Source organism: Falco punctatus (assembly GCF_963210335.1).
Source record: "Falco punctatus genome assembly, chromosome: 5".
In the NCBI taxonomy this organism is placed as follows: Eukaryota; Metazoa; Chordata; class Aves; order Falconiformes; family Falconidae; genus Falco; species Falco punctatus.
The window spans coordinates 6371407-6397436 of NC_137584.1; the positions used below are offsets into that span (position 1 = coordinate 6371407).

Here is a 26030-nt window from a genome sequence, read left to right on the forward strand (position 1 = left end):
AGTGGCAGGGGGGTGGCAGCAACATTGGCAATATTACATACATAGCATAAAGTAGAGAATGTTGAAGAATAATTTTACAGATGATGGACTTGGCATTTATTCAAACAGATAATTTTTTAAAAAATTATTCTTTTTAGTCTCAGGATTAAAACAGATAGCAATTACAAAAGGATTGTGTGTTGGGGCGTCTCTTAGGAAATAAAACTTGTAATATATTGGCTAGACAAAAAATATCACACTATTTACTGTGTCCACTTAGAGCAATTTAAGACAATTCTTCACACAAATCATTTGGGTGTGTAAAAGATTAACGTAAATCAGCCTGTCTGTTACTGATATTTGCAAGGGTTAAACAACACTCCGGCACAAGGACAATCTGCATTTGTGCTGGAAGCCTGTATTTCCCTTCAACACTGCAACGCTCTTTACTTTTTGAGGAGCGGAAATAGAGTCCTTAGAAAAGATTATCTTATTCTTTTTACCTTTTGTTTTGTTTTTGTTTTGTTCCCTCCTGGTACATGCAAAGGACAGGGTCTGCTGGCACTACAGAGAAATAAGAAATAAGAAAGGACAGCTATAGAAAACTAGACAGCTCAGGTACATGACAGTGAAGTCTGAACAGTGACAGCTTTTTATGTAAACTTGGTGAAACAGGGACTTTATTGTAAATGGTTTTGGAAAGTTCAATCCTATCATCTATCTCCAGGCAGGAAGATCAACAAAATGAATCTCACGTGCTGCGAACAGCTCGGTACCTCATTGTGGTGGGGAACCCTGAACTTTAAAGGGATGTGGATGAGTCAAATGTAAATGGCTCAGGATATGTGCGGCTCTTTGTGTGTTTTTGCTGTGTCTGGGATGTGCTGTGCACTAGAGAGGGTAGCTCACCTCAGGAGATGACGTGATCTATGTGGGAAAGAGGGAGAAAAAGGACAGACGGTACACACACACTAATTTCTCCACTGCCCATGTTGACTGCTATTCTTTCACGAGTCATGTTGGAAGGTTTGAGAAGGAGAAAGGCATCAGCTGGAAGGAACAGGAGAGATGTTGCGCTGCGTGAAGGTGGTAAAGACAAAGCTTGCAGAGAAGAGAGTTGATGTTGGCACAGACAGAAGAGCAGGAGCAGAGTGCAACCTGAGTTACCTGTGCAGGTCCCTGAAAGTGAAGATACAGGTCCCTAAAATGGTAACATGAGGGTCAATTTTAATGTGTTAGAAACAGGACAACAAAGATAGGGTACGGAAGGAGGATGACAAGATAAAAATAGCAGGTAAAATAGCATTTGAAAATTTGTCTTTTGGGAAGGCCAACTGGCTGATGGGTGCAGTCTTCAGGGCTAGGGATGTATAAACTCACTCCAAAGCTTATACAGAGCGAAAAACTTCTGGGTAAGGCCTGGAGACATGTAAGACAGAGTAAGACCTGACAGGTCTGAACAGCTGCACATCATGGAAATGCTGATAACAGTACTGCGACAGGTGGAGAGAGTAGGGGCTCACTCCAGTAGCACCATGATAAAGAGCAGGGGCTCACTCCAGTAGCACCATGATAAATTTAGGGATTAGAGAGAGTCAGAAACCCAAAGGCAGGGTGGTGGGCTGGGGGTGTAAAGGTAGGAGGAAATAGTGATAAGAGGGGCTGAATAGGCTGGTCTGTATGAACGCTGCTATAGAGAGGGGAGGAGAGGGGATGAAAAACCTTTCGAGAAATATAGGAAGATAGGAAGGCAACTATGCAAGGGGAACATTAAGGAAATCATTAGACTTTGAGAATGAAAGATGTTTTAGACAGGATAAGGAAGATGGATGCAGGCTGAAGGTCTCCAATACATCATTAAGAGCTTGCTTGGAAGAGGTTGCGTTGCAGACCGTGGTGTGGCTTGGCCTGATCCAGGATAGGTATGAATGGGGACTTGCCATCAACAAGAAGTCAGAGTTCAGGAAATGTCTCCAAACTCTTTGTAAAATCAGCCACACAGAGAAAAATGAAGTTGCCAAACAATGGTGCCAGACTAGCAGTTTTTATTTCCATGAGACAACAGGTAATTGCTGATCAAGTTAAATTGTTTTAAGAAACCAGTCCTTTAATTTGTTCCTGACTTTGAGTCTGAGCTTGTGGAAAATGTACAGGACATTTTCATCAGTCTAGTGGCATTTGTTGGAAAACATAGCTCTGTATTTAGCTAATGACTTAATTAGAAAAGCTGTAGTCAGCTGGCAGTGCATGGTGAGTCTTTATTTAACAGGGAAGCACAAAAATTACCCATCCATCTGTTTTTTCCTGTTAATTACCTCTAAATATTAACGGTGAATAGAGTCTTCAAGCTGATTGGTAGTTTGTGGTAAGAGTGGAGATCAGATTCTATTAAGACATTAGCAGAAATGAAGTTACTGTATTTTACAGCTTCCATACCCGTCTCTGAAACATTTCTACCTACCTACAACAGGTGCTGTGGAGGTCATGTTCACCATTTCTGGTCCTTCCACCATACTTCTGGCTTTAAACAAGCATCAGTGTAGGTGACAAAGTTAACTAAGCCGTTAATTTTGCATGAGAAACGTGACCCCACATGGCATGCCAGCAGCTGCGTCTTGCTGTGGGTTCGGTCCCACTTTGAGTGTGGTTGTTAGTGAGGGTTGGACTGGTTGGCCTCCAAAGATCCCTTCCAACCTAAATTATTCTGTGTGCCCATGTGCCCCTTAGAAGCAGCAGTCAGAGCTGGCAGCCTATCTCATTTTGTTGGTTTTCACCTCTGAAACACCTTTTACCAGCATTGTCACTCCCCTCTTTTCCCTTCTAGCAAAGACTGCCCGTACAGCCCACGCCATGGCTGAACCCCAGTCCCAGAGGCAGCCCCAGAGAAGCTGGATGGGGTGCAGCATCTGCCTCACCTTAGCTGAGCGCCTCGGAGTGACCCAGGCTGTCTGCTGGGGCAGTCTCACACGTTCACTTTTCCCTTTCTGATCATTAATGTACCTGAGCATCCTTGTAGCAGAGCAGCAAACTGCCCAAGGGACACCAAAACCCACTCTCTTCTAGCAACAACTGCCCATTTGTCTTGTCTACCCTGCCACAGTCACCTTTTTTGGGGAAATTATGCACAACCCGTGTTCTTTATTAATTATTTCTATTAAGCTTGCTGCAAAAAAATATTCTGCAGCAGTTCTTACAAATTCTACTTCTTATTTTAATTCCTGGGTATTTTTTTCCCCTAATAACATACGTACTCTGGGGAGCTGCTTTGGAAGTTTTACAAATAGGCAGGGTCAGGCCACTCTTCTCCAGCTTCAATCAACAATTTCCACCTCCAACAAGCTGCAAAAAGGAAAAACCACAATGGATCTCTGTGCTTCCTCATTAGAAGATGCTTTCAGTGGCTGACATTATTTTTGCCTCTTTTCAGATACTGATGTTAGCTGTAGGGACTCCAAAGGCAGCTGGAGGAGGCAGCTGTGACAAAAGCTTAGGAAGAGCAGCTGGAGATAAACCTCCTAAACTCAAGCATGGAAAACTTGGCATCCTTAAAGCAGAATCCCACTGCATGTGGCTAAGCAGCAGGTCACACGTTTGTCACCTTCACACTTGACTTACACTCAGCTTGCAGCACTGTGTCTTTCCAAGCGAACACTCTCTCTCACCAATGATGCCATTTCTCAGCTCCTTGTCGAGTTTATTACTTACATGTTACTTACCACTTCCTTGACTCTTGATAAGAAAAATGATTGTCGTCTTGTAAATTTTCAAAACATTTTTCAAAGATGACTTCCAGTGCTGTTGCAACACTTTTGCTATCTCTAATACTTGTTTTGATGGATTTGGAGCTGCCATACTATAGTTCACTGTTATTGCATGTCAGGTTGATGTATGTGGTATTTTCTATACAGTATATTGGTATAATTAAAAAATAATTTGTCCAGCAAAATGGACAGGGAAGAAGATTATGGTGCAAGGTAAGTAATAAATATTTAAATGGTGCTTAGGAGTTGCTAATGAACAATACCAGATTCTCAGGTTTGATTTTGCCCCTTCCCAGCCTGATTTCCACAATGCCTGAACCAGGACATTTTAACTTCCATAAGCACAGAAGATAGGATACAAAGGACTGTAAGTCTGTCTCTCAAGACAAAGGGAAGCAACTCCATGAAGGACTCCCAGGACAAGAAATCCTCCTAGAGGACCTGACCATAGGTTAAGCTGGGAAGAATTCCATTGAGAATTGTAAAATGACGATAAGGCAGATGCGCAGACTGCTATTTAAGACAATTATTTTCCCTACTTTTCTCTGCTGCTGTTCAAACAGACAATAATTTGGTTTTAGAGGAAGTTTCTGAATTTCTGTATATTGCTGGCCTGCTGAGAAGATACCCAGTTGTTTTAAGTTGGCAGGGTAAGATCAATCAGTCCGTGGTGTCGCGCATCGCAAGGTCCAGGTGAGGTGTGGCATAAGTGAGTACTACCGCCCCGGAACGGACCAAGGCACGAGGCCTGGGCCCTGAAGAAGCATGGTCGGTGGTATTAAAAACGTGACCCGTCAGATGTGCAGTTGGTCTCACAAGCGTGACACTTGCTAGCTGCGTCCTCAATGGCCAAACAAACTGCACAGGTGTCTGTCCAATACTTTGAACAAAAATCTGGAATCTTACGCAAAAAAGAATAATTACTTTGGAGTACAAAATGGGATACAATTTTAGATGTAATTAACTGAATTTTGCTTTCTGTTTGGGGATTGTATTCCTGAAGAAAGGAGTGTTTTATTCTGCCTTAGCCCAGGCTGGTAATGGTGGTTATTTTCCCTCTAAACGGCTGCTACAGTTTTCTCCGAATGCCACAGTAAAGATTTGCTTTTTCACTGTCATGACCATGAGGTGTTTATTAATTTTTGAGTATGTATTTATGAGGTTCAGTTTATAAGCCTTTATATTACTACAGTGCATGTTAATTTAGACACTTGATTCTTAAATGGAAAAAGTATAAAAGTGAATATAATTGTTTGCTTCTCAAATTGATTACACAAAATGTCTTGAACATGAGTATCTAATAGTTTCTGTTTTGTTGTTGTTTCATTGCTAAAAAACCTTTTCCTTTGTAGAACAGATTTATTTCAAACTCTTTACCATGGATAACAGTAGAAGTAAAAAACGGCATAATGAATTACAGGCTAAAGATAAGTCAAGCAAATAGGCAAACACAAAGATCCCCTTTATCAAGGGAAGTGGTGACAGTCAAATTATTTCGCTCGCTCTTAAGGCCGGGAGCCATGTCAGCAGCATCATCTCCCAGTACTTCTAAGTATGTTCTCGACACCTGATGAGCTTTCTAAAGGCCAGCTTGAAGTCTTCATTAAAGCTAGTGTACAGCAAAGGGTTGATAAGGGAGTTGACGTATCCAAGCCAGGTCAAGAAGTCCGCTACTTCTGGAGAAACAGTGCAAACATGGAGGCCCACAAGCAGCTCCTTGATGAAAAAGGGCAACCAGGATAAAATGAAAGCACCTAAAATCAGCCCCAAAATGCGAGCAGCCTTTCGTTCTCGTGTCGTGGAGATCTGCTGCCGGTCACCAGCCAGGTCTAAGTCATTCTCAAAAGGAGGGATCCTCACGGACGCATTGATTTTATCGAACTCTGTGGTTGGGTCAGACGTGGAGAAGTCCGAGACGCAGAATGTCTGTGTGAGCTTGCAGCTGGCAAAGGAGTTCTGGCTGTCGGTGCTCCTGTTGCTGAGGTGGCGGCTGGACCCCCGCTTTTGGTAAAGGCTCTTTGCAGCATGGTAAATTCTGTAGTACAGGATCAGGATCAAAGTCAAGGGGATGTAAAATGCCCCAAATGTGGAATAAATAGTGTAGATGACATGGTCATGCTGAATGTGACACTCACTGGGAATATTGACACTGTGGTGATTCCTCCAAAACAAAGGGGGCATTGATATGAAAATGGAGATAGTCCACACAGTGACTATCATTAGCCCAGCTCTTTTTGCCGTTCTTTTTCTGGCGTATTCGATAGCATCTGTGATTGCCCAGTACCTGTCCAGAGCAATGACACACAGATGAAGGATTGAACACGTGCAACAGGTCATGTCGACGCTAAGCCAGATCTCACAGATGAAGTATCCCAAAGTCCATTTATCTATCATTATGTAAGTGATGCTCAAGGGCATGACGAGAACAGCAACTAGGAGATCTGTCACAGCTAGTGAACATATTAAATAATTTGCCGGCTGGTGGAGCTTCTTGGTTGTGGAGATTGCTGCAATTACAGCAGAATTCAGCAGCATAGTCAAGGTTGTAATTGTGGCCAAGGTCAGGGTAACAAGCATCTTTTCAGTTACTGTTTTAGGCTTTGCAGCCACGTTGGCTTCAGTGGTACAATTTGTGAAATTCATTTTCCCCTCCAGGATGCACAGTGAAAGAAGTTGCTGCTTCAGGTAATGAAGAGTTCCAGGTTCAGAAGTCACCCATTTGAAAGAGGGACAGAGACGCTCTAGGCGCGATTTTCCTTTATAATCCCATATTCAACAGAGCAGCAAAAAGCTTCCAGGTTTCCTCCTGTTCATTGTTTTCCTAGAAGATAAAACCACGTCTGTTAGTGAACCTAGAAAAATCCTGCCTTTTGGCAAAAAGCCCTATGCTTCTAATATTACCACCTGAAATAAAAATGTTGGCCAGTTTTTCCTTCTCTTCTCCTCTCCTGCCTTTTCTCTCCCTTTTTCTCTGCTTTCATAGTTAATTTCTTTTTCTTTTCCAAAGGGCACTTTGGACCAGATTTCCTGCTCCTGTGAACTCGTTATTTCTCCTTTGGTTTTGGAGATCTCACTTAAAGTGGGAGATTGGACTAAGGGACCTCCAGAGGTCCCTTCCAACAAACATTTCTATGATCTCTGTGAATTACTAATACCAGGAGCTAATCCTTTTCCTGCTTGTTAAATATGCTCCAGCAGATGAAAAGCTGAGAAAATCTGCCTTTCCATTTAAAGTGCTATATGAGAGGGATCAATTACTTCTACATATCACCTTTGGGAAAAAACAAACAGAGCAGCCTATCTTTGCAAAGGTGTGCCAGCGTTTCATAGCTTTCTATTCTGCTTTTTCATATCCATGTCTGTATTAATATCTTAGAAACAGTACTTAAAAATCACTCACGTTACCTTTAACATGCAGCTTTCAAACAATGTTTAAAGCTTTATGGCAAACGCTTAGTTTTACACAGCACATCAGTGTTGCTAGGAGCTTATATAGCTTTGTCTAATTATTCCTGACATTTCACATATCCCACTGAGTGTGTCTTTAGAGGAAACAGACAAAAAGCTTTTGCCTTTGCTCTGAGCTTTCTATCAAATTGTGCCCTCTGTCAGGCAGTCCAGTATGATGCAAGGTACAAACAATAATTTAAGAAAAAGGTTTGATTTTGTTTCAGGAGTTCTTATGTCTTTTCCATACGTCCCAAATGCTGACTGAAGCTAGAGTTAGCAGTCTGTGAAATGCAACTTGGGATATCCTCTGGGGCCTTGCTTACTCATTTGTAATTTATCTTGGCATAAAGGATGTAGAAAACTGAAAGCCTGGATCCTTTTCCATTAAAATAAACAGAAAGATTCCTTCCCCTGGCTTCACTTATCGAAGAGTAAGGAATCCTCCAGGCTGGTCGTACAGGCTACCTCAGCTGGCAGAGGAATGAGATAGCGGCTGCCAGAAATACACTTGCCCACTCTCAAGACAATCTTTAAGGCAGATGGTGTGAACCACATCCTGGAAATGCTGATCTTTCTCTATTTTGACTACAAGTGGCTCCTTCACAGTTGCGCTTAGAATACATGCCTGATATTTAGATGGCTAAATCTGAGAGGTAAAATCCATTCTCACTGACACCAGTGGGACTTGGATTAGGCTCTGAGAGAATTTGCACGTGCAAGCTAATGAGGAATTAAGAATTTGAATGAGGAGTTATGAATTTAAAGCTAGTCAGCTGCTTAGCTCTGTGTACATATGCTCTTATTCAGAAATTGGAATGACGTCTTCTGAATGAGCTGAATGAGGAACAATCAAAAATAGATACTTCAGAAGATGACTGTTCTTTGTGGATAGGCCCTAGAAAAGCAGATCTGTATCGTCATGGACTCTGGGTTAGCGAAATGTGAGTTTTAAATTCTACCCAAGGGACAGCAGAAGCCCCTTCCTGCCTGAAGCAGATTCCACTCTTCAGAAACTGCTTTTGAGTATGAATAGCCTGGGAGAAAATATCGGGGCTGCTTATTAGGAATAGACTGGACAAGCCAGAAGGAAATTCATTCATCAGTCTTCAGGTTGTTACTGCACTGGAAATGCCAATTTGGTCATTTAGGCCTAAAGCCAAAACTTCAGCTCAAACCTTCTTCACAAATTGTTGTTGGGAGTGTCCTCTGTCAAGACAGATCTTGATTTCATTATTTTCTACCCTTATTATTTCTGATGCTTTGACCAGAGGATAAGGCAAAGAGGCTTTCTCTACCTCTTTGCACTTCTGGAGCGTGGACCAGAAGCAATTGCAATCCATGTGCTTTCCTCAGCATCATCACTTAGCAAGTGCCCCCTAGTCCGCAAGCACACTCAAAGGTACTGGAAGACACCATGGGATTCACATGTCCTCCATAACTGCCTATTCATCTTGTTCATGCACGGGAGAGGTCTTGCTGCTTCTTGATGTAAGCAGCATTTTTTCTGCTTGTCCTTCACTTCTCTGGGAGCCCTGAAGTTTCATGGCCCTGGCATTTCTCCCTGTCCTGTGTGGTCCCCACCGTATTTGCTGCGAGCACTGCTTACATGCATTTTTAATTTGGTAGGAACTGAATTGCTGTGGTTCTCTCCCCAAATGGCTTTTCACACCAATGTAGCCTCACGAAAATCGTTTCTGAGCTCTGCCTGCTCTCTGCAGCACAAGGATACTCTGAGAAACAAATTCTTCCTTTACTTAAGGAACTTGTCTTCAAACCCCATCACACTTTATCAGACCCAAGCACCAGGTTTCCATTAGGACAAAGGATACTGCTGGTTACACAGGGGAGTTTGGTTGTTTAGGTCTGCTCACTGCCCAGCAAAGCCAACATTTTTTTCCATGGAAGACCATTGCAATAATTGAAGACGGGGGAAAATATAAAGAAAGCAAGCATCAGCCCTGCAGAACACCGTTCTGCAGATACCTTAGACCAGGCAAGCCCATCGCTTCATGCCAAATCCCATCACTGATGAGTCAATTCATATTTAATCCCTGTGTTCCTTATGGGAAATGAGCCCCTAGCAATTCAGACAATGTAAGTACCCATCATGGTTTAACCCCAGCTGGCAACTACATACCGTGCAGCTGTGGTACATAAAACCCGTAGGTAAAACCCACGGGTTGAGATAAGAACAGTTTAATATTGAAATACAGTTAATAATAATAATAATAATAACAACAACAACAGCAACAACAATAATAATTGTAATGAAGAGGAGAGGGAGAGAGAGGAATAAAACCCAAGGGGAAAAAAACAAGTGATGAACAATACAGTTGCTCATCACCTGCTGATCGATGCCCGGCCAGTCCCCGAGCAGCGACTGGTGTTCCCCAGTCAACTCCTCACAGTTTGTGTACTGAGCATGATGGTCTATGGTATGGAACATCCCTTTGGCCAGTTCAGGTCAGCTGTCCTGGCTCTGCTCCCTCCTGGCTTCTTGCGTGCCTGCTTGCTGGCAGAACACGGGAAACTGCAAAGTCCTTGACTTAGAGTAAGTGCTACTTAGCAACAACTAAAACATCAGTGTGTTATCAACATTATTCTCATCCTAAATCCAGAACACAGCACTGCACCAGCTACTGACAAGAAAATAAGTCTATCCCAGCTGAAACCAGGACAATACTGTACACAAGAACAAGCATTATTAAGGAAATATATTTAAATGCTGAACAGTCTGGAGACGTCAGGCTGAAGGCTTCCTCTACGGCTTAAGTCTGTGCCTCCTGTCATCCCTTACCCACAGTATGAAGATGCACGCTGGCATTACACCACTATTTAGTAACACCGTAGGCATTGTGTTTCCTTTCTCCTGCTGTTTCCTCTTGCTGCTCCCCTTTCCAACCCATCCTTGTTTCTCTACAATCTCACCCCAACTTCTGCCTCCCTGACCACGTGCCTCTGTTAGCCCTTGCTGTTCTCCTCCCAGGTCACCTCCTGTGACGGCGCATCCCGAGGCTTCCGTGACCTGCTGCCGCTGTCGGAGCCACTCACCGCCCCCGGCTCCGGCGGCTTGGCCAGGGCTTGTGCCCAGCCTCCCGCAGTGCCCGTGCCCCAGCCTGCCCCTCACTGTCCTTGCTTGTCCAGCTTTTGCCTCTCTGCTTTTGAAATAGAAAGCACCTATATGGAGTAGTTTGGCTCAGAAAAGAGATGGGTTCTTAAAATGGGAAGTCATTTACTTGGAGATGGCACTGCTTGACCTTGCTTATTAATACGGGGCAGGATCTAAATGCTGCTTATCATTAATTTTTAAAAATGCCGGTGTGTTTATGATCATATACGTTGTAGACATTATATTTTAACTCTTTGTTTACTGTCTGTCTTTGGTTGTACCTGGCAGCCTCTGAGCAGAATCAGGGACCATTTAGACTGAAACATAACAAAAGAACCCAGGCTGTGATCCAGGAAGGCAAAGCCTGCTGGGGTAATCCTGGTGCAAGAGGTTCCTTTCACTTAGTTGAGGATTAGTTTGCAGAACTGATGTAGCTTCATATTCTTCACACTCATTTTCTGGTCTGGCCAGGGCACCTCCATGATTTGCTTCTCAGCTGAGGCCGCATGAAAGGCAGGGCTGGCGTGACCAGGACAGGTACCAGTCCTGGGGCACTGGGGAAGGGGCATAGGGATGCTGAGAGCTGATCTCATGAAAACACTGTATTGGAATATTTACAGTCTGAGTGTTAGGTCATTTATGAGAAACACATGTAGAGACACTAGCTGCAAAGGAGCTAGTGAAAAAGCCACATACATTAACACAGATAATTTTGCTATCCCTAGTCAATAATAGCTGATTTCCAGTATCTCTTATCACTTGCATACTACTGCTATATATAGTATTACTATCACTATAGTAATTGATTATGGTTTCATAAGTGACTTTTTGGAAGGGACATTAATAACATAGTTATTTAAAGTACTCTCACTAAAAGCCCTGACATGTTTATGTTTTGCAGCTGTATCCCTTTAGGTTGTCAGTCATTTCATACAGAATGAATTTTACACACAGAGACTAATTTTACTGATTTGGTGGGAGAAATTCATCTGAGTTCCTCCAAAGGGGAATCAATCACGTTTCATATTAGCTGATTATCAGTAATGACATTGAGTGCTGTCTAGGGGGAGGAAAGGGGGAAGAAGATGATTAATTGGTCCTTAAAAGCAACTGGACAGCTTTAAGCTGTGAGATGGCAACATCCATGTCTGCTCCTGCCAGAAAATATCTCCACCTTCTCAGCAGAGGACCACTGTGTAGCAAAATACCCTGAATTTCTGGTGGACAGACTGACTCTCACTCCTTGGCCACTGGACTTTTCAACTTAAGAAATAGAATAACATCACTTAGAGAGGACAAGGGGGACTGGCATTGCACATGTGTATGTGCAGGGCAGGTTAGTTCCTTTACATCCACAGTTTTACATTTCCTCTAAGCAATTATGGCACTGTGCAAATGATACGTCTTTGTGCCCTTGACAGCAATACGTCAGTTGACATTGCTAAACCCTGAATTGGTCTCAGTGCTTTTCACTTTCAATATTTCTATAATTGTAAAAGTGAAGAGCAAGAATCTGTGGTGTGCTTTGTGAGACAGGTAGTTAGCTTATGGAAAATATGACTTAACATATTTATGATAATGTTGATATTTCAAACTATGGAAAGATGCTGACTTCCAATACTCTTCCTTGTTACCTCAGAGAGGTTGTCTCTTCCAACTTCATATACAAAGCAATGAAGTTCAAGCCTTTCACTTCAAATTTATTTTGCAAGGTCTTGCAACCTTCCAGATCATCCTGCTCTTGTAAAGTCAGCTGATCTTGGACTTCATGGCTCCCTGGTAACCAGCAGATATAGCTGAGTTTAACTGAAGATTATAGGTTTCTAAATACTTTGTATTGTACTCTGGCAAGCTGGTCTTGCTTTGGGCTTCTGAGAATCTCAGTGATGCAGAGGTCATGTTATGGCAGCAGTCTTAACTGACTGCAATTTATACAGGCACTGACATAGTTTGTAACATGTCACATCGGTAAAAGTGGTACCCAGAAGCTGAGAAAGTGGAAATAGTCAGAATCACACCAATCTGTGACAGGACTGTCAGCAAAATAAAATCTTGCTGTCACCAGGCAGCTCATATTCACACTCACAGCATGAGATTTTCATGCCAGATGTACTGTAGGCAAAATGAAGGCAAACTGTCAGAAGGTGGGTCAAAGTTCCCTTACAACAGCATAAACTGGGGTAGGACAATAAATGAAATGGCTATTTTTGTGTGAGATCTGAAATCGTGTAAGAACCTGTCTTTACAAAATTCCTAGCTATACTATAGGGCCTCAGATTTAGGGATGCGACCTTTTTCTGCACAGAATGAATGAGGCCAAGAATGAAACTACTATGAATTTTGTATGAACTGAGCTATGAATTTGACCTTCAGGTTAGATTTTCCCTGTGCACGCTGATGAACTGTGCAGCACGATGGAAAGACAGGTCGGAGGAACCCAGCATTAAGCAAGGGATGTGGAGGGATGGCTGTTTGTATCTGTGTATCTGTGGGCATCCAACTAACGCTCACACACGTACTCACCCTGACGTAAATAACCAGAGCGCAGTGCATTGTAATCAAGGATATAATAGCCCGCATCCTGTTCTCCAGCATGTTTGTGCAATGAAGATGGGTGCAGGGGGACCCCGGTCGGTCCTGGCCAGAGGATGGCCTGAGTGAACAGCACAGGGGACGCTGCTGGGTACGACAATGGAAACCACTGGACATGACAGATATCAGTGCAGGCACCTGACAGAAGTCACAGATGGTGCCTCAAGGGATGGATGGGTTTTGCAGGTGGTTGAGATGGAGTCGTGTGAGAAGTGTGGGGGACTTTTTGGGAGCGCAGCCTGCAGCACCTCAGTCATTGCATCAGTAATTGCATATAAACCTGAACTTGCCTATGTAACCATATCAGAAATACCAGATTTGGGTATGGATGTTGCAAAGCTGGAACAACTGGGAGCTGGCAGTTTGGGCAGGGTGTCCATCTGAGAGGAGTCTGGGATAAAGGGAGGGTCAAGGATGATGAAAAGAAGGGATAAGAAGTGGGAGAAGGGATAACAAGGATAAAAGGCTGTATGCATTGCTTACCTGAAGCTGAAATCGGGGCAATAACCCAACCTGTTGTACAGACCAGAGCACCATGAGACAAACCTACCACCACGGTTGGGAGGTGTGGCGGGACAGGTGCTTTTCCCCATGCTGGCCAGCACGGAGACCCAGGGCACAGAGGGATGCAGCACCCTGGTGCTGCTGTGTCAAAGCCTGCACCAGACCTGATGGCTTTGGTAGCTGCCCACCACCTCCTCGGCACGATGAGGTGTGACCATGTCCTCTCACCCGTGCAAGAGCAAAACCAAGCGCTCATGCAGGCCAGTTTTGTGTGTGTGCACTTACTCTAGTGGCTCTGCATACTGTGCATTGAAAACTAAATGCTGTCTACAGGGTTTCTGAAACAGCAAACCGCAAAGCAGCGCTTTAGCCCTGTTATTTCTGCCCCTGGATCTCCTTTTACGTTGCTCTCCAGCTCTTTTGCTGAAGAGCTTAGCACGACTACCAGTGTGACCAGGATGTTTTAACTCTCAGCACCGGAAAGTGGATCTTTCCCTGCTTGTCAGGGCAGCTTAACCTCCCTTCCCAGTAGACACTGCCTGCCTGGAGGATCTCCTTCCCAGTTAGGGTCCTGGGAGAAAATCAATGGGAGAGGGGAAGTGCTGTTTCCCCAAAAGCAGCCCATCAATATCTTCTTTCTGGAGGGGTAAGAGAGGCTCTGGCTCAGGATGAGGTCAGGACTAAGACTTGTCTCCCTCAGGATGCCCCAGCTCCAACCTTTATGCCCTGAAAGTGGGAGCAATTTGTCTGTTCATTGTTGACATTCCTGGCTGCGCTCTTCTCTAACAAAATGTACACAATGATGCAGTTTGCTATAGGTATGCAGCTTCCTACAGGTTCTTCCCATCCACTTCATAAATGCTTCTGTCATGTTGGCATTGCACAAGATCATCATATTTGAAAACAATTATACTCTAATCTGAAATTCCAGTTAAAAGAAACTGTACACTGTTAGTCAAACCCTTTAGGGTAGGCTTATTTATTTCTTTTCAACTGGTAAGGCACATTTTTAAGCCAAATTGATGTAGACCCATTTTAAACTCATTTAAGAATCTCCAGGATGAGTTTTGCCATGGTGTAACTCACTCATTTGAAAATGCATCCTTTTGCCTAACCACTGAAAACCTGGGCTTGAATCAATCTGCTCCAGAGTCAATGAGAGACCGCAAGCTGGCAGTTTCGCAAAGCTGTTTTGAATGAAATCCATCCAGGACCACACCTCAGAGGTAAGCTTTTCTGGTGTAGATCTTGGCACATGCAAACGAGAAACAATAATTAGTGATGATCTTCAAACCATGCTTCCTCCCACAAGCAGTGGTATAATTATCACTCACAGATGATTACTCTTTTTTATCTACTTTCAATAAAAAAATTAGTAAATCTTTTAGGCAGTGAAAGCTCATAAGATGCTGCTGAGCTGCAATCTGATACAAACTAGGACTCAATGCAGATTTCATCCTGTCTTTATTCAGACGTAAAAAAATTCTCTGGGGTGGTAAAGTACCCAGACTTCTTGTAAACAACTAGAGTAGCTGCTTACTCTAGTTGTAATAATTTGTAATAAATAATACTCTAAATCTACCATAAATGCTCTAAAGAGATTATCAAATAAAAAATAACTTTAAAACTCATAATCTCTTCTAACAGTTTAGACCCTTAGCGCTGTGCGTTTAAAAAGTCCTTTTCTTTTATACTGCACAAAATACTTACGTAAGGTTGGTCTCATTCCTTGTATTTCCCTTCACTATCCCGTTTTCATGCCCTGCTTTAAATCCTGAGATGTTTAACCTTTGAACACCAGAGGCTGTATTTTTCCATACCATTGAGCCAAGAAGACATGAGTAGCTGGATCTTGCAACCTTTTTTGGAGCAGAATTTACAGTAATCAGTTGTACAACCCTACACTGTCAAAACATGTAAGTGCTGCCTTTCCCACCAAGCTGTGACGGGAAGACCTTCTTCCTGTGCCTCCTCTTTCTCCAGAGATGAGTTATGGGGACAGAAACATTCTTCCACCATAAATCTGTGCCTGACGGCGCAGAAAAGAAAAAGATGTCCATTTGTTTTGCAGACTGTATTTGTAGAAGTGCTGATATGAGAAACATGCGACATAGCATGGAGTGCTCAATAGGTGAATTCACCCAGCCAAGAAACGGTACGTTCTCAGCCATGGAGTTCCCTGTCCCTGCAGCTGGATGGCCTTGTGATGTGAGTTAACCTGATTAAAGCTAGCTGAAGTGCTCTTCCCTGATATGTGGGACATGTATGTTAACAGAGGCAGGCAAGCTTGTCTGATTGCCCTGCAGCAGCATTTGCCTGCTCCAGAGCTGCTCTTATCAGTGGATCTTGTCTCAGTGCAAAGAAGGGGCTCTTGATCCCCGGTGATTTCCTAATTTCGTAGTCAGCCAGACCCAGGACACACGTACCTATGCAACTTAACCTCTCATCTGGGAAGAAAAATAGGGTCTGCACAGGCTGCTGACCCTTGCAGCCTTCACGCTTATTAGTTAATTCCAGATGGAGAGGTTGTTCTCTGGTTATTTTCATGGTCTTTTTAGAAAACTTGTGGTTAAGACTGTCTTACTTGAACTTCACATTTCTAAATGTTTTTCGCTACTAAAGAAGACCTTTTATCTGAATTTCCTGTTTTACCTATCTTTGTAGATGCATCTTTACAAGACGCCACGTTACCAACATTTCCTCTCCTGTGTTTTTAACTAAATTTTTAAAGCTTTTAATTTTCTTAACCTATGTTGTTTCATAAAGCTGACCATGGCACTGACCGTGGCACTGATCCTTGCTATGGATTTTTAAAGCTCACAAACACAAAATCTGCTTCAGGAAAATGTATAAACTCCAAAGATCTGGTGACAGACCCAAATCTCTAGTGCAACAGGCATCTGTCCCGAGGGAAGACACTCATCCTGGGTTTTGTGTCGCTGCAGTACCCGCTGCTGGTTTTGGCCCAGCTGTTTTGCTCTGTGCTTCCCTTTTGTTTTACGGAATGGCTCAGCAAGGCGCACGCACCGCAGAAAACACAGGAGCGCAGATGCTGAGTATTGGTGGATCCGTGGGGGCCTCCATAATCCTTCCTCCTACTGCTCAAACTTCCATTCAGACTATTTATTCATTGACTGTATGACTAAGACCTGCAATCAGATAAAGTACAGGTGGGAGGACAGCTTGGATAATGAGATACCGTATCAGACATCGGCAGCTAAGCTCTGCAATCACTCCATGTAATTTGTAAGGGGGGAGGGCAGAGGAGAACGCCATTCCCAGCACTTACATCCCTCCTTAGAAGAACAACTGCTTGAGGCGATGCTTGACTGATGGGCGGCCCAGAGACAGATATTCATGAAGCTAGTTAGTAAGGTTTAACTGTAGAGTGAAGCTCCTCAGCCTTTGCTCTCCCAGTGGCATGTGAATGGTCCCGAGCAGGCGAGCTCATCCCCAGTGTAAGGTCTGCCTGCAGCCACATCGCTCGGTCAGCCAGGCAGCAGTGAAGATGCAGATCCATCCATAACAAGTCCCAGCAACATTTTTCCAAAGCAAAATAAACTACAGTCACGTTTGCCTTCAAAAAACAAGAGCCGGTAATTCTAACTGTAGAGGTCACATGTTGTCGTGACACTGGAAGACCGGCGATGAAGAGATCCACATTTCTTAGCTGGCAACAGCATAGACAGCATCTTGGTGCTTGAAGGAAATAGAGAATGACACAAGGTGCCAGAGGACTTGGGAGGAGATAAATTCACTTTATTATCGTCTGAAAAACCCTCTCGCTTTAAAAAATCGATCCAGGGACAAAAGGTTGCAGTGTCCCCTTGGTCACTTACAGTTTAATCTCTCTAAGAAATCTTTGTTTCCCCTTTTGAATGGGCTTACAAAAAGAGAATCCATTATTCAAAATTCATTTTGATTAATGCTTACTTTTTTTTTTTTTTTAATTCTTGAGTTCCCCGGTGGTTGCAGTAATGTGGAAAATGAAAGAACTGTCCATAGAGCTTCAGGAATTGTAACTTCTAAAATAAAACAAGCTGTTTTGAAGGTTAGTATTCTTTGAACTAATAGAGTAGGGTTTTTGTTTTGTAACTAGAAAGAAAACTGCCTTTTTGTGACTCTCCCTTCACGGTCCTTTTGGAACAGACATCACACTGAACTGTGAAATTGTTGTAAATAAAGACAATTTTGCTGGAGAAAAATCCTATGTGGGAAAAGTATTTAGGAAACCCCCTTTCATTAGAAAGAAATCTGTTTCATTTGCCAATCGTTAAAGCACCTCACTGGAACATCATAAAATTTCCCCTGAAAAATAAGAGGGCTACATCTAATACAACTAGAAAAAGTTGCTGAAGGAACAGCTGGGGTTTCTCCCCGACTGGCAACCCTTATTTTTACTCTGAGTTGAAGATCCCGATGCAGTTTGCAAGCCTAACGCTTCACATACTGCACACAGGCCCTGCAGGAGGCCGGGTCCGATTCCTCGGGGCGGGGAAACGCAGTTTGTGAGCGGGACACGGTGTAGGGGCAACGGGACTGGCCTGCCCGCGGTCCCTGGTGCCCGAATGCTGGGTCAGCACTAGATGTTCAGCAGCACTGTAACCTCCAGATGAACTGGGCTTATCTCGAGGCACTCGCCTGAAATCCTACTTTATCTTCATTGCTTTATGGTCTAAAGGGAACCTAAATATCTTTCTAAGGCTATACCTCGTAGGGAAGACCTGTTCCCTATGGTGAACAGTTATTGCCCAGCCACCTTTCCTGTGTCACCCGTGGTTTTAAAGACCTCTGTTGTTATCAGTCAGACCCTTAATTTTCTCTTTCCTACCTGAAGAGTCTGAGCCTGTGCACCTGTTCCTCATATTGATGAACTGTGCTGTTGTTCCTCACACAGGGAAAAAAGCCCAGTATCCAGGTGCTATGTTAAAGATGCTTAGGTAGCTTGACCTCCATCAGAAAGAAACCCTGGTCTATAAAATCCCTAACTCATAAAGACAGCAAAACACTAGCTCCTGGGTGCATAAATCCTTTCTGAATATGGGTATCTGGCTCCTAAATTAATGATCTCCTTTTCTTGCTGAAGAGTGTTTGCAGGCTTGGAGCCCTGCAGCGTAGCACAGCATGAGTGGCAGGGTCAGGAAACTACCGGCAGGAACCTATTACGCTGTGGTCTGTTACAGTTTTGTTGCTTTGCATTTAAACCGCTAACTAGAAGAGGAAGCATCTGCTTTTCAAGGTCTCCCAAATGCATCGAGAAAAACAGTAAGACAAGCCTGCGCTGAATTCTCACCTGCAAATGCATTTTCCATCTCAGTTTCTCATCTTGCTGCTTAGAGACACGTCAAAGACACACAAATATTTACCGATGAATATCATTTATTCTGCTCTGGGGAAATGGTGCTATTTGTATTTATATAGAGGCTATCACTTTATACAAGCTAAATGTCACTGTACATGCATTGTTTTTCAAGTCAATATTTGTTTCTTGCTGCTATTCTGTCAGGAGACCGATGTTGATGGGGTTTATTTAATCTCCACATGACTTGGTTCTGTACACAACTGCTCTGCAATTCATAAAGGCCCCAAATGAACAAATTTGACAGGCTAAAACTTAATGGTACTTGAAGCTTGACCTGAGACCCTTTGAAATCAATGGAAATATTTCCACTGTGAGCAAAAAAATTCAGATTAAGGCTTAGTGAATGTATGTCCAATTTCTCACTGATAAAATAAAGCAGATGACTCATACAATGGCTTTAGACTTGCTTTGAAAGGAAAATGTTGTATGACTGAACAAATAAGTTCTATTGTAGCAGAAGGTGCCGTGGGTCCTTACTCACGTTGAAAAATATCTCATGTTGGTGTAAAGCACTGGGTTGGTGGCGTGAGACTGCTGCTGGGGGGACTGCGAGCGTGGGATTTCCATCTGGCCAGTGTGCTTGCTGCAAGTGTAGGAGAAATGAATAACTGACAACCCACGTGGTGTACAAGACCCTAAGGTTCATGGACAGAATCCCATTTAATATGAGAAAACACTTCTTGCACAAGTCCTGGGTAGAAATCCTGCAGATGAAGAGGCATTCAAAAACTAGACTGGACGAGCTCTGACTCCCACAGTGGCCTGATGTACCCTCAGTTTGCCATGTGGGAAGAAGGTCCAAGGATGCTGCAGTACATTTATGGTAGCATGAATTTGCATTTAAACTGAACAGATGCTACCATCACCGTCTTAAGGCAAATGCTCATGGGGCTTGGGCCCTGGGCCACGATTTGAAGAAAAATCTCAAGCCAAACTCAGTCAATAGCTTCTGAAAAATCACACAAAAAAGAGAATTACTGCTTTTATTTCTGGAACTTCGCTGATTGTAGCAGAAGCCATGGGAACCGATAGATCAATGCCAGACACTCGCTGAGCTGACAGCACATATGGACAACTTCTTGGTTACCCATATAATAACAACCACTGTTGTTGTGATACTGCAGTTACATTCTTCAGGGCCTTAGTGAGAACTAGTTCTAGCTGTAGCTTCATATGAAGGCATACTTCTTCTCTGAAACCCTTGCTATATACACACAACCAAGCTAAAATGTTTAATTTTGTCCATTGCCTGGGACAACTAAACCGTATCTCTGCTTCTGGAGACGTCTAGTTGTGCCTAAGCTCACATAACTGGCACTGTAACTACATGTCTGGAGCAATTACCATGTATACACAAGATAAGCAAAATATATCATTATGAAAACAATTGAATATCAAGCATTTCAGACATGTCATTATATGAATTAGTGGTAATTAGTTGTCAAAACCCATAAGCACAATATAATTAACCCACAAATACAACATAAATATAGAGTAATTACAAAAGTTCATTCACTATAAAGACTGAGCTGTCTTTCAACAGTTGTAATAAAATATGATGGATCAAAGTCTGCTGGAAGAAATGGATATTAAGATAGCAGCAGTTGGTGTGTATGTTGGAGAAAGAGAAAGGACAGTATCTGGCTCTAATTCTCAGCAGAATGCCACTGGAAGTCGTATGTTTTTCAGCTACATACTATACATACACCATATTTCTATTTTCCCTTTTTGTAGTATATTGGTTATACAGGACACAGAAGGCTGTGGTTCACGCTAGTAACATCCTATGCTGACTAGTACATTTTATTAAACACAAAAATGCTTATGTGAACATTTGCCCTGCCCTTGGTTGGGTTTTGCAGCAGCTAATATTTATAACAAAAAACCCCAACCAAAATTTACCAGAATCCCCCACCCCGCTGCTCCTCCTGGGTGCCTGTCTCAGCTGTAGAAGACTGATTTTAAAGGCATGACACAATTCACACCTATAGTGAGCATTTCAGATATATTTTACTCATGAAGAACAATATTAATTTCTGAAATAAACCAGAGTACTTCAATCATTAGCACAAGCAAAGCCTTGATTTACTCTGCCTCCGAAAATGAAGGAGACAATGAGGGCGTAGAAGATGGAGAGTGTCTGTCTCCTTTGCTTTACTAGACTTCTGCTTCAAGAAGCTTGGGTAGATACAGGCTTGGGTAGAACTTACCGTGGAATCAGAGCTGAATATAGCAAAGCAAAATGTTATAAAATTCATCAGTTCTATAAATTCAAACAGCATACATTCTCTAACTCATACAGGGGCTGAAAATATGTGCATGTGTGTATGGATGTTTTGTACATATACAATTACCATGAAATTGTACAACCAGTATGCTATTCCTTAAATACTTATTGAAAGTCTGGGGGTCTGAAGAACCTCGACAGTTTGAGGATTTGATTTCAAATCATGAATGCCACAACTGTGCTGACTCATCTGCCCCTGCGGTGACAAAAGGAGATGACATCGCATGGCCCCTTTCCACCCCAGCAAGGGCTGAGCAATGCTTATGTGGCATTTGAGGCTTCCTCGTCCCACGTGGGAAGGCTTGCTATCTCCCTTTCCAGATCCCATCAGCTTTGCAGCTGATACCCAGCCCCATTGCTCGCAGTGAGAGATGATGGGCAGCATCCACCCAGGCAACAACACTAATCTTTTTCGGACAGGCTGCCAGACCTGACACCCCTCCTGTCGGTTAAACACAGGCGCTGTTCACTAGGCAACATTTCTCTGTCTCCAAAGCAAGCACATACCGACCTGAGTGACACCAGCTGGACCGAGATTGTTTCTGAACGGGATGGTCCTGAAGACCTACCGGACTGAATAAATTTTTCTCTGTCAAAACTCGTGCAAGCTAAATATTCCTTCTTCACATAGCGGAGTCTCTAGGACATTATACCAATATAACAGAGCAGAACTTGGGGTAAGACAAGGAGCTGCTGTGATTCTGCGTCACTGCTACATGAGCTTATTTCTGTACCGACATGGTACCGCTTATGATGGGGAATTTAGACTTCAGAAATCACTGAAACAGAGTAGATCCAAAGGAATGGCTTAGGAAATAAAACAGAAATATTTTTCCCCAAGCAGAAATTCTCTTTCACGACAGCCCTAACTACAGGTATAGAAGAACTGGATCCCCAGGGTGTATGTGTGAGTTCATTTCCTAAATTAGTAATCAGATAGGTAGTGCAAGGTGAGAGAAACCTCTGCAGAAAATATAGGGCCTGGCAGCTAAGAAGTGATTTTTTTCCCTCATACCCTCATACCTGCCTCTGCCACCTTTACAAGCAAGTGGTCTGCGTTTGGTCTCTTCAGACGAAGATAGGGCTTGAGATGGCTTGGACTAGGCATGCTTTCTGGTAGCTGGTAAAGAACACAGCAGTCTGTCTGGCAGTCTGGACATCAGCAGCTTCAGGGTAGGGTAACAGATGAGTCTTGCAGGGTCTGGCGCTCTAATGTAATTTCCTAGGATGTCCAAACTATCACTAAATTGTATACGCAGGTCTGGGAGGCAGTAGAGAAGAATGTCTTCTGGTGCCTATCAAGGAGCAGAAGTGCTTCTCAACACTCACATCACTGAGGTGAATGACTGCTCTGAGGATCCTGACTGAACATAAAACTATCAATATTCCTTTTTATAGATGGACAAGCTGAGGGGCAGAGAGGTGAAGTGTATTCTTCAATCACACAAAGAAATTCTGGAAGAGCTGGGGTTGAAGGCTGGGTTTTCTTCGATCTTTGCTCTACCTGCTCTTCACAATCATGTGCATCCAGGAAGTCTGGCCAGTGAGAGCTACAGCATCAAGTATACAATGTACAATTTTGATCTGAATATTAAAGCCACTGGACTCAAGATAGAGCAAGCTTTATTGATGGGCACATAGAATAGTATCTACCACTACTATCTGGTGGGAATCCTACCAACCTTTAGCAAGCTCTGCTTTAAACTTCTAGTCCAAACTTGCTGCCTAAGCTCCTTCTGTAATCAAAAAAAGGCAAGATGCAGGTATCCCTGGAGGGCAACTTTTATCCTTCCTGCCTTAAACACCTTTTCAGGATTAGCTGATGATGCTTGAGATGCCCGTCCCTCTCTATTGCTTGCAGGTACATAGATGTGCATCTCACGCCAGAATCTTAACTTTAAGGTGGCAAAGGTGTGATGAGATGAATTCCAGGTTCTTGGAGTGCCCAGAGGAGGTTTGGTCTGCCTGACAAATGATTGGTGAATACCACATTATAGCAAAGCATGAGCATCCCACTTCAGTCATATGGGGTGACACATCACTGGAACGATAGCAAGCCAACACTTCCAGATATTCATACTCCCTTTGTGTTTAGCTCAGTATCTTTACAGTCAGCCTCATTTCTTCTTAACCTCTTGCACCTTGCTATTTCACCTGCTGAACTGAATGGGGTATTTAGACTTGCCCTCCCACTAGACACTCTGAACAGAAATAACTTGAAGAATCCTGAAATTAGATGTCTGGATCTGCACATGCTTTGCCCTCTTAGACTGTCCTATGGCAAGAACCTGCAAGAATCTATGCAGAAAATCCAATGTGATCAGGCAAAATACTGTTGATAACTAAAAAGCACTTTGAGCTGAATGATCTCTTTTATTTCTGCTTGATTTGTTTTGTCCTCTGCTGCTCTAGAGAGGATAAAGCCCAGCAGTTCAAAGCTGCTGCCTTCGGTCACTTCTGAGCTGGGCAAGTGCTTGCACTATGCAGGAGAACTAAAACCTTTTCCCTGCTAGCAAAACCAAAGGACACAATGTTCTTGCTAAGACTTGCAAAAAGTCGCATGGAGGATGAAACATGGGAATTTTCAGCCCAGAGAGGAAATACGAGTAGCTGCAGAGGATGAGAATTGAGAGACAGGAAAACAGACGTGTCCATAGCAATAATCAGGTGTTGACTCTTGCCCCACAACAGCACCATTACTTCAGACAACACAGCACAGAAATCCTAGAGTCACCCAGAAAGTGGGAAAATTAAACTAGTTCTTCAGCCTATGCACCTTCTTTGTGTCAATATGCCAGAACCACCAAATCCCAGTGCCGAAGCATGCAGTGATTTATAACGCAAGCATCCAAGAGGAGCCGTCTTTTAGCATCATTTTAGCATTGCTTGTCTTTACCCTTCATTTGTGTTTTTGCCACAAACATGATATATCCATTTCTCTGCTCTGTGTAGAAATGGAATGCGTTTATGAAACATATCCTTAAAACATTGCTTGTGGGTACTGCTGTGCTGTGAGATTACAAGCAAGAGCTCTACGAAACTTTGAGTTACAAAAGAAAGCTATTTGTTTTATTCTAGTGCTATCACTTTTGCTCACTTTGTTACTGAAGACCAGCAGCACACAAGGAAGAAAGTCTACAGTTATGGAACACAAAACATCTTCCCTCTGTCAGTTCTCAACAGAGATTAATTAAACTTCCAGGTATCCTCTGATGTGGTGGTTTCGTGTATTCACACCCAATAACTGCCACAGTGTATTTAGTTCCTTACGTGGTGTCTCATGGGAGGGCATTATTCTGACCACTACTACAAATGTGAAAAGTTAATTTGCAAAACTATATAGTTCTCAGGGTGTAGTAGCTTCATAGACTCACTGCCAATACTTAGCATCCTCAAACTGGTATACCAATCACTGGCAATCTGATCTTGTCTCAGGATCACACTCCAGAAATCAGATATAGTCTTCATCCCTTTCCCAGCTTAAGCTCTCTAACATGCCATTCTAAGTTTGCACTTTACATGCTGTCCCCAACAGTACCAGCAGGAATCAAGACCCTAACGTGTTCTGTACTGCCAACCAATAACCAAACCTGGAATTGAGCAAATATACTTCGTATAGCACCTAATGAGACTTAATGCAGCAAAACCGCCCTTCTTGTTCTAGAGCATGGGACACTGTAGTTTTCTAGCTGCTGCCTCCACAGTCCTGTCAGCCCAGTGCTGTGCCCTGCTGTAGGATGCCTGCTTTCCAGCTATGGGGCACGTCTTGGAGAGCAGAGCTCTCATTTACCTACTATTGGGATGTGATCCTTTTAACCTGGCCCAGGTGAGAGCTGTCACCATGGAAATCAATGCGCTACAGGATGCTCTCCATACCGCTGTACTGATCACTGGAGTGGGATACTGTAAAAGTTCTTTGGAAATACTTTATATGAGATATTTTGTCTCTCTCAAGGGCACTGGTAGGGCTAGACTTTCAATATGTTAGCTATAACATCCCTAGATATTTGTACTCCTATTTCCCTCATTGGTACCCTTAGACCAAAGTGCACTCATGTCCAGCATTATTGCAACTCATCACCTTCTTATTGTGGAGCTGAGGTGCAACATCAGAGATGGTAGTGGATGTTCAGGATGCTGCCTGGTGGCATGCAGATGCAGGGATAGTGGGCTGGGCTGAGAGCACACAAGGTACATGCAGGGCAGGAGACACAGGGACAGCTGAGGCAGCATTTGGGACAGCAGCACCCAGACATTTCTGTTGGTAACCCCACTTCTCCCTGCTCACACTCCAGACCCATAGAAACCCTGGCTGGCCTTCACAGGAGTGCTCCGCCCCTGCTGGGGATCGGGGAGCTGGGCTAGGGATTGCTATTTTATCAGAGGAAAGAGATTGTGTAAACAACCTGGGCAGAAATGGGAGAAACCAACACATTTTTTTAATGGCCTTGCTCAAATGGACTATCCCATCAGCACGTCTGCCCCAGAGCTCAGGGCACTGCATCTGTCCTGTCATGCTGAGGACTCTCCCAGTGGGTTCAAGGTACAGACACCTTCTGCCTGGAGCTTGTTCTCGCCCTGCACCACCCAAACACACTGAGGAAGGAGATGAGAGGTTCAGAGGCAGATTCTGATTGCTATGTAGTGGCTGTCTCCCATTCTCCCTTGTCTCCAGCTGCAGCATCCTTGGTGGAACTGGGTAATGTCTCAGCCACTCTCTCCCCTAACACATCTTGCAATCTCCTGAAAAATCATGTCATGTGATCCCTCACACAGCACGACATGCTTGCAGGTGACTAACCTGTATTTTACAGTTGGAGAAGAAGGTTGGACTAGATGACCTCTGGAGGCCCAAACTACATGATACATGACTATGATTACAGCCACTGTTGCATACGTTACAAGAAAATGTAAGTGAAACAGTCATCTCAACCTATCCTAGTTTAATAAGAAAATCCTTGTCTACCTAGGAAAGTTTTTTAGAAA

At 43.3% G+C, this 26030-nt stretch overlaps 1 protein-coding gene across 4 annotated transcripts in view; it reads right to left on the minus strand.

Annotated features, from left to right (window-relative positions):
• Nucleotides 1-26030, minus strand: part of HTR1E (5-hydroxytryptamine receptor 1E) — a 65832-nt gene that overhangs the window by 21763 nt on the left and 18039 nt on the right. For all 4 annotated transcript variants that reach the window (XM_080389411.1, XM_080389410.1, XM_080389409.1 and 1 more), the window contains one exon: nucleotides 1-6561. This exon is cut by the window's left edge and continues 21763 nt beyond it. In XM_080389411.1, coding sequence (XP_080245537.1) covers nucleotides 5289-6383 — 1095 coding nt within the window. In that variant the 5' untranslated portion in view covers nucleotides 6384-6561 and the 3' untranslated portion in view covers nucleotides 1-5288. The remainder of the gene's footprint in view (nucleotides 6562-26030) is intronic.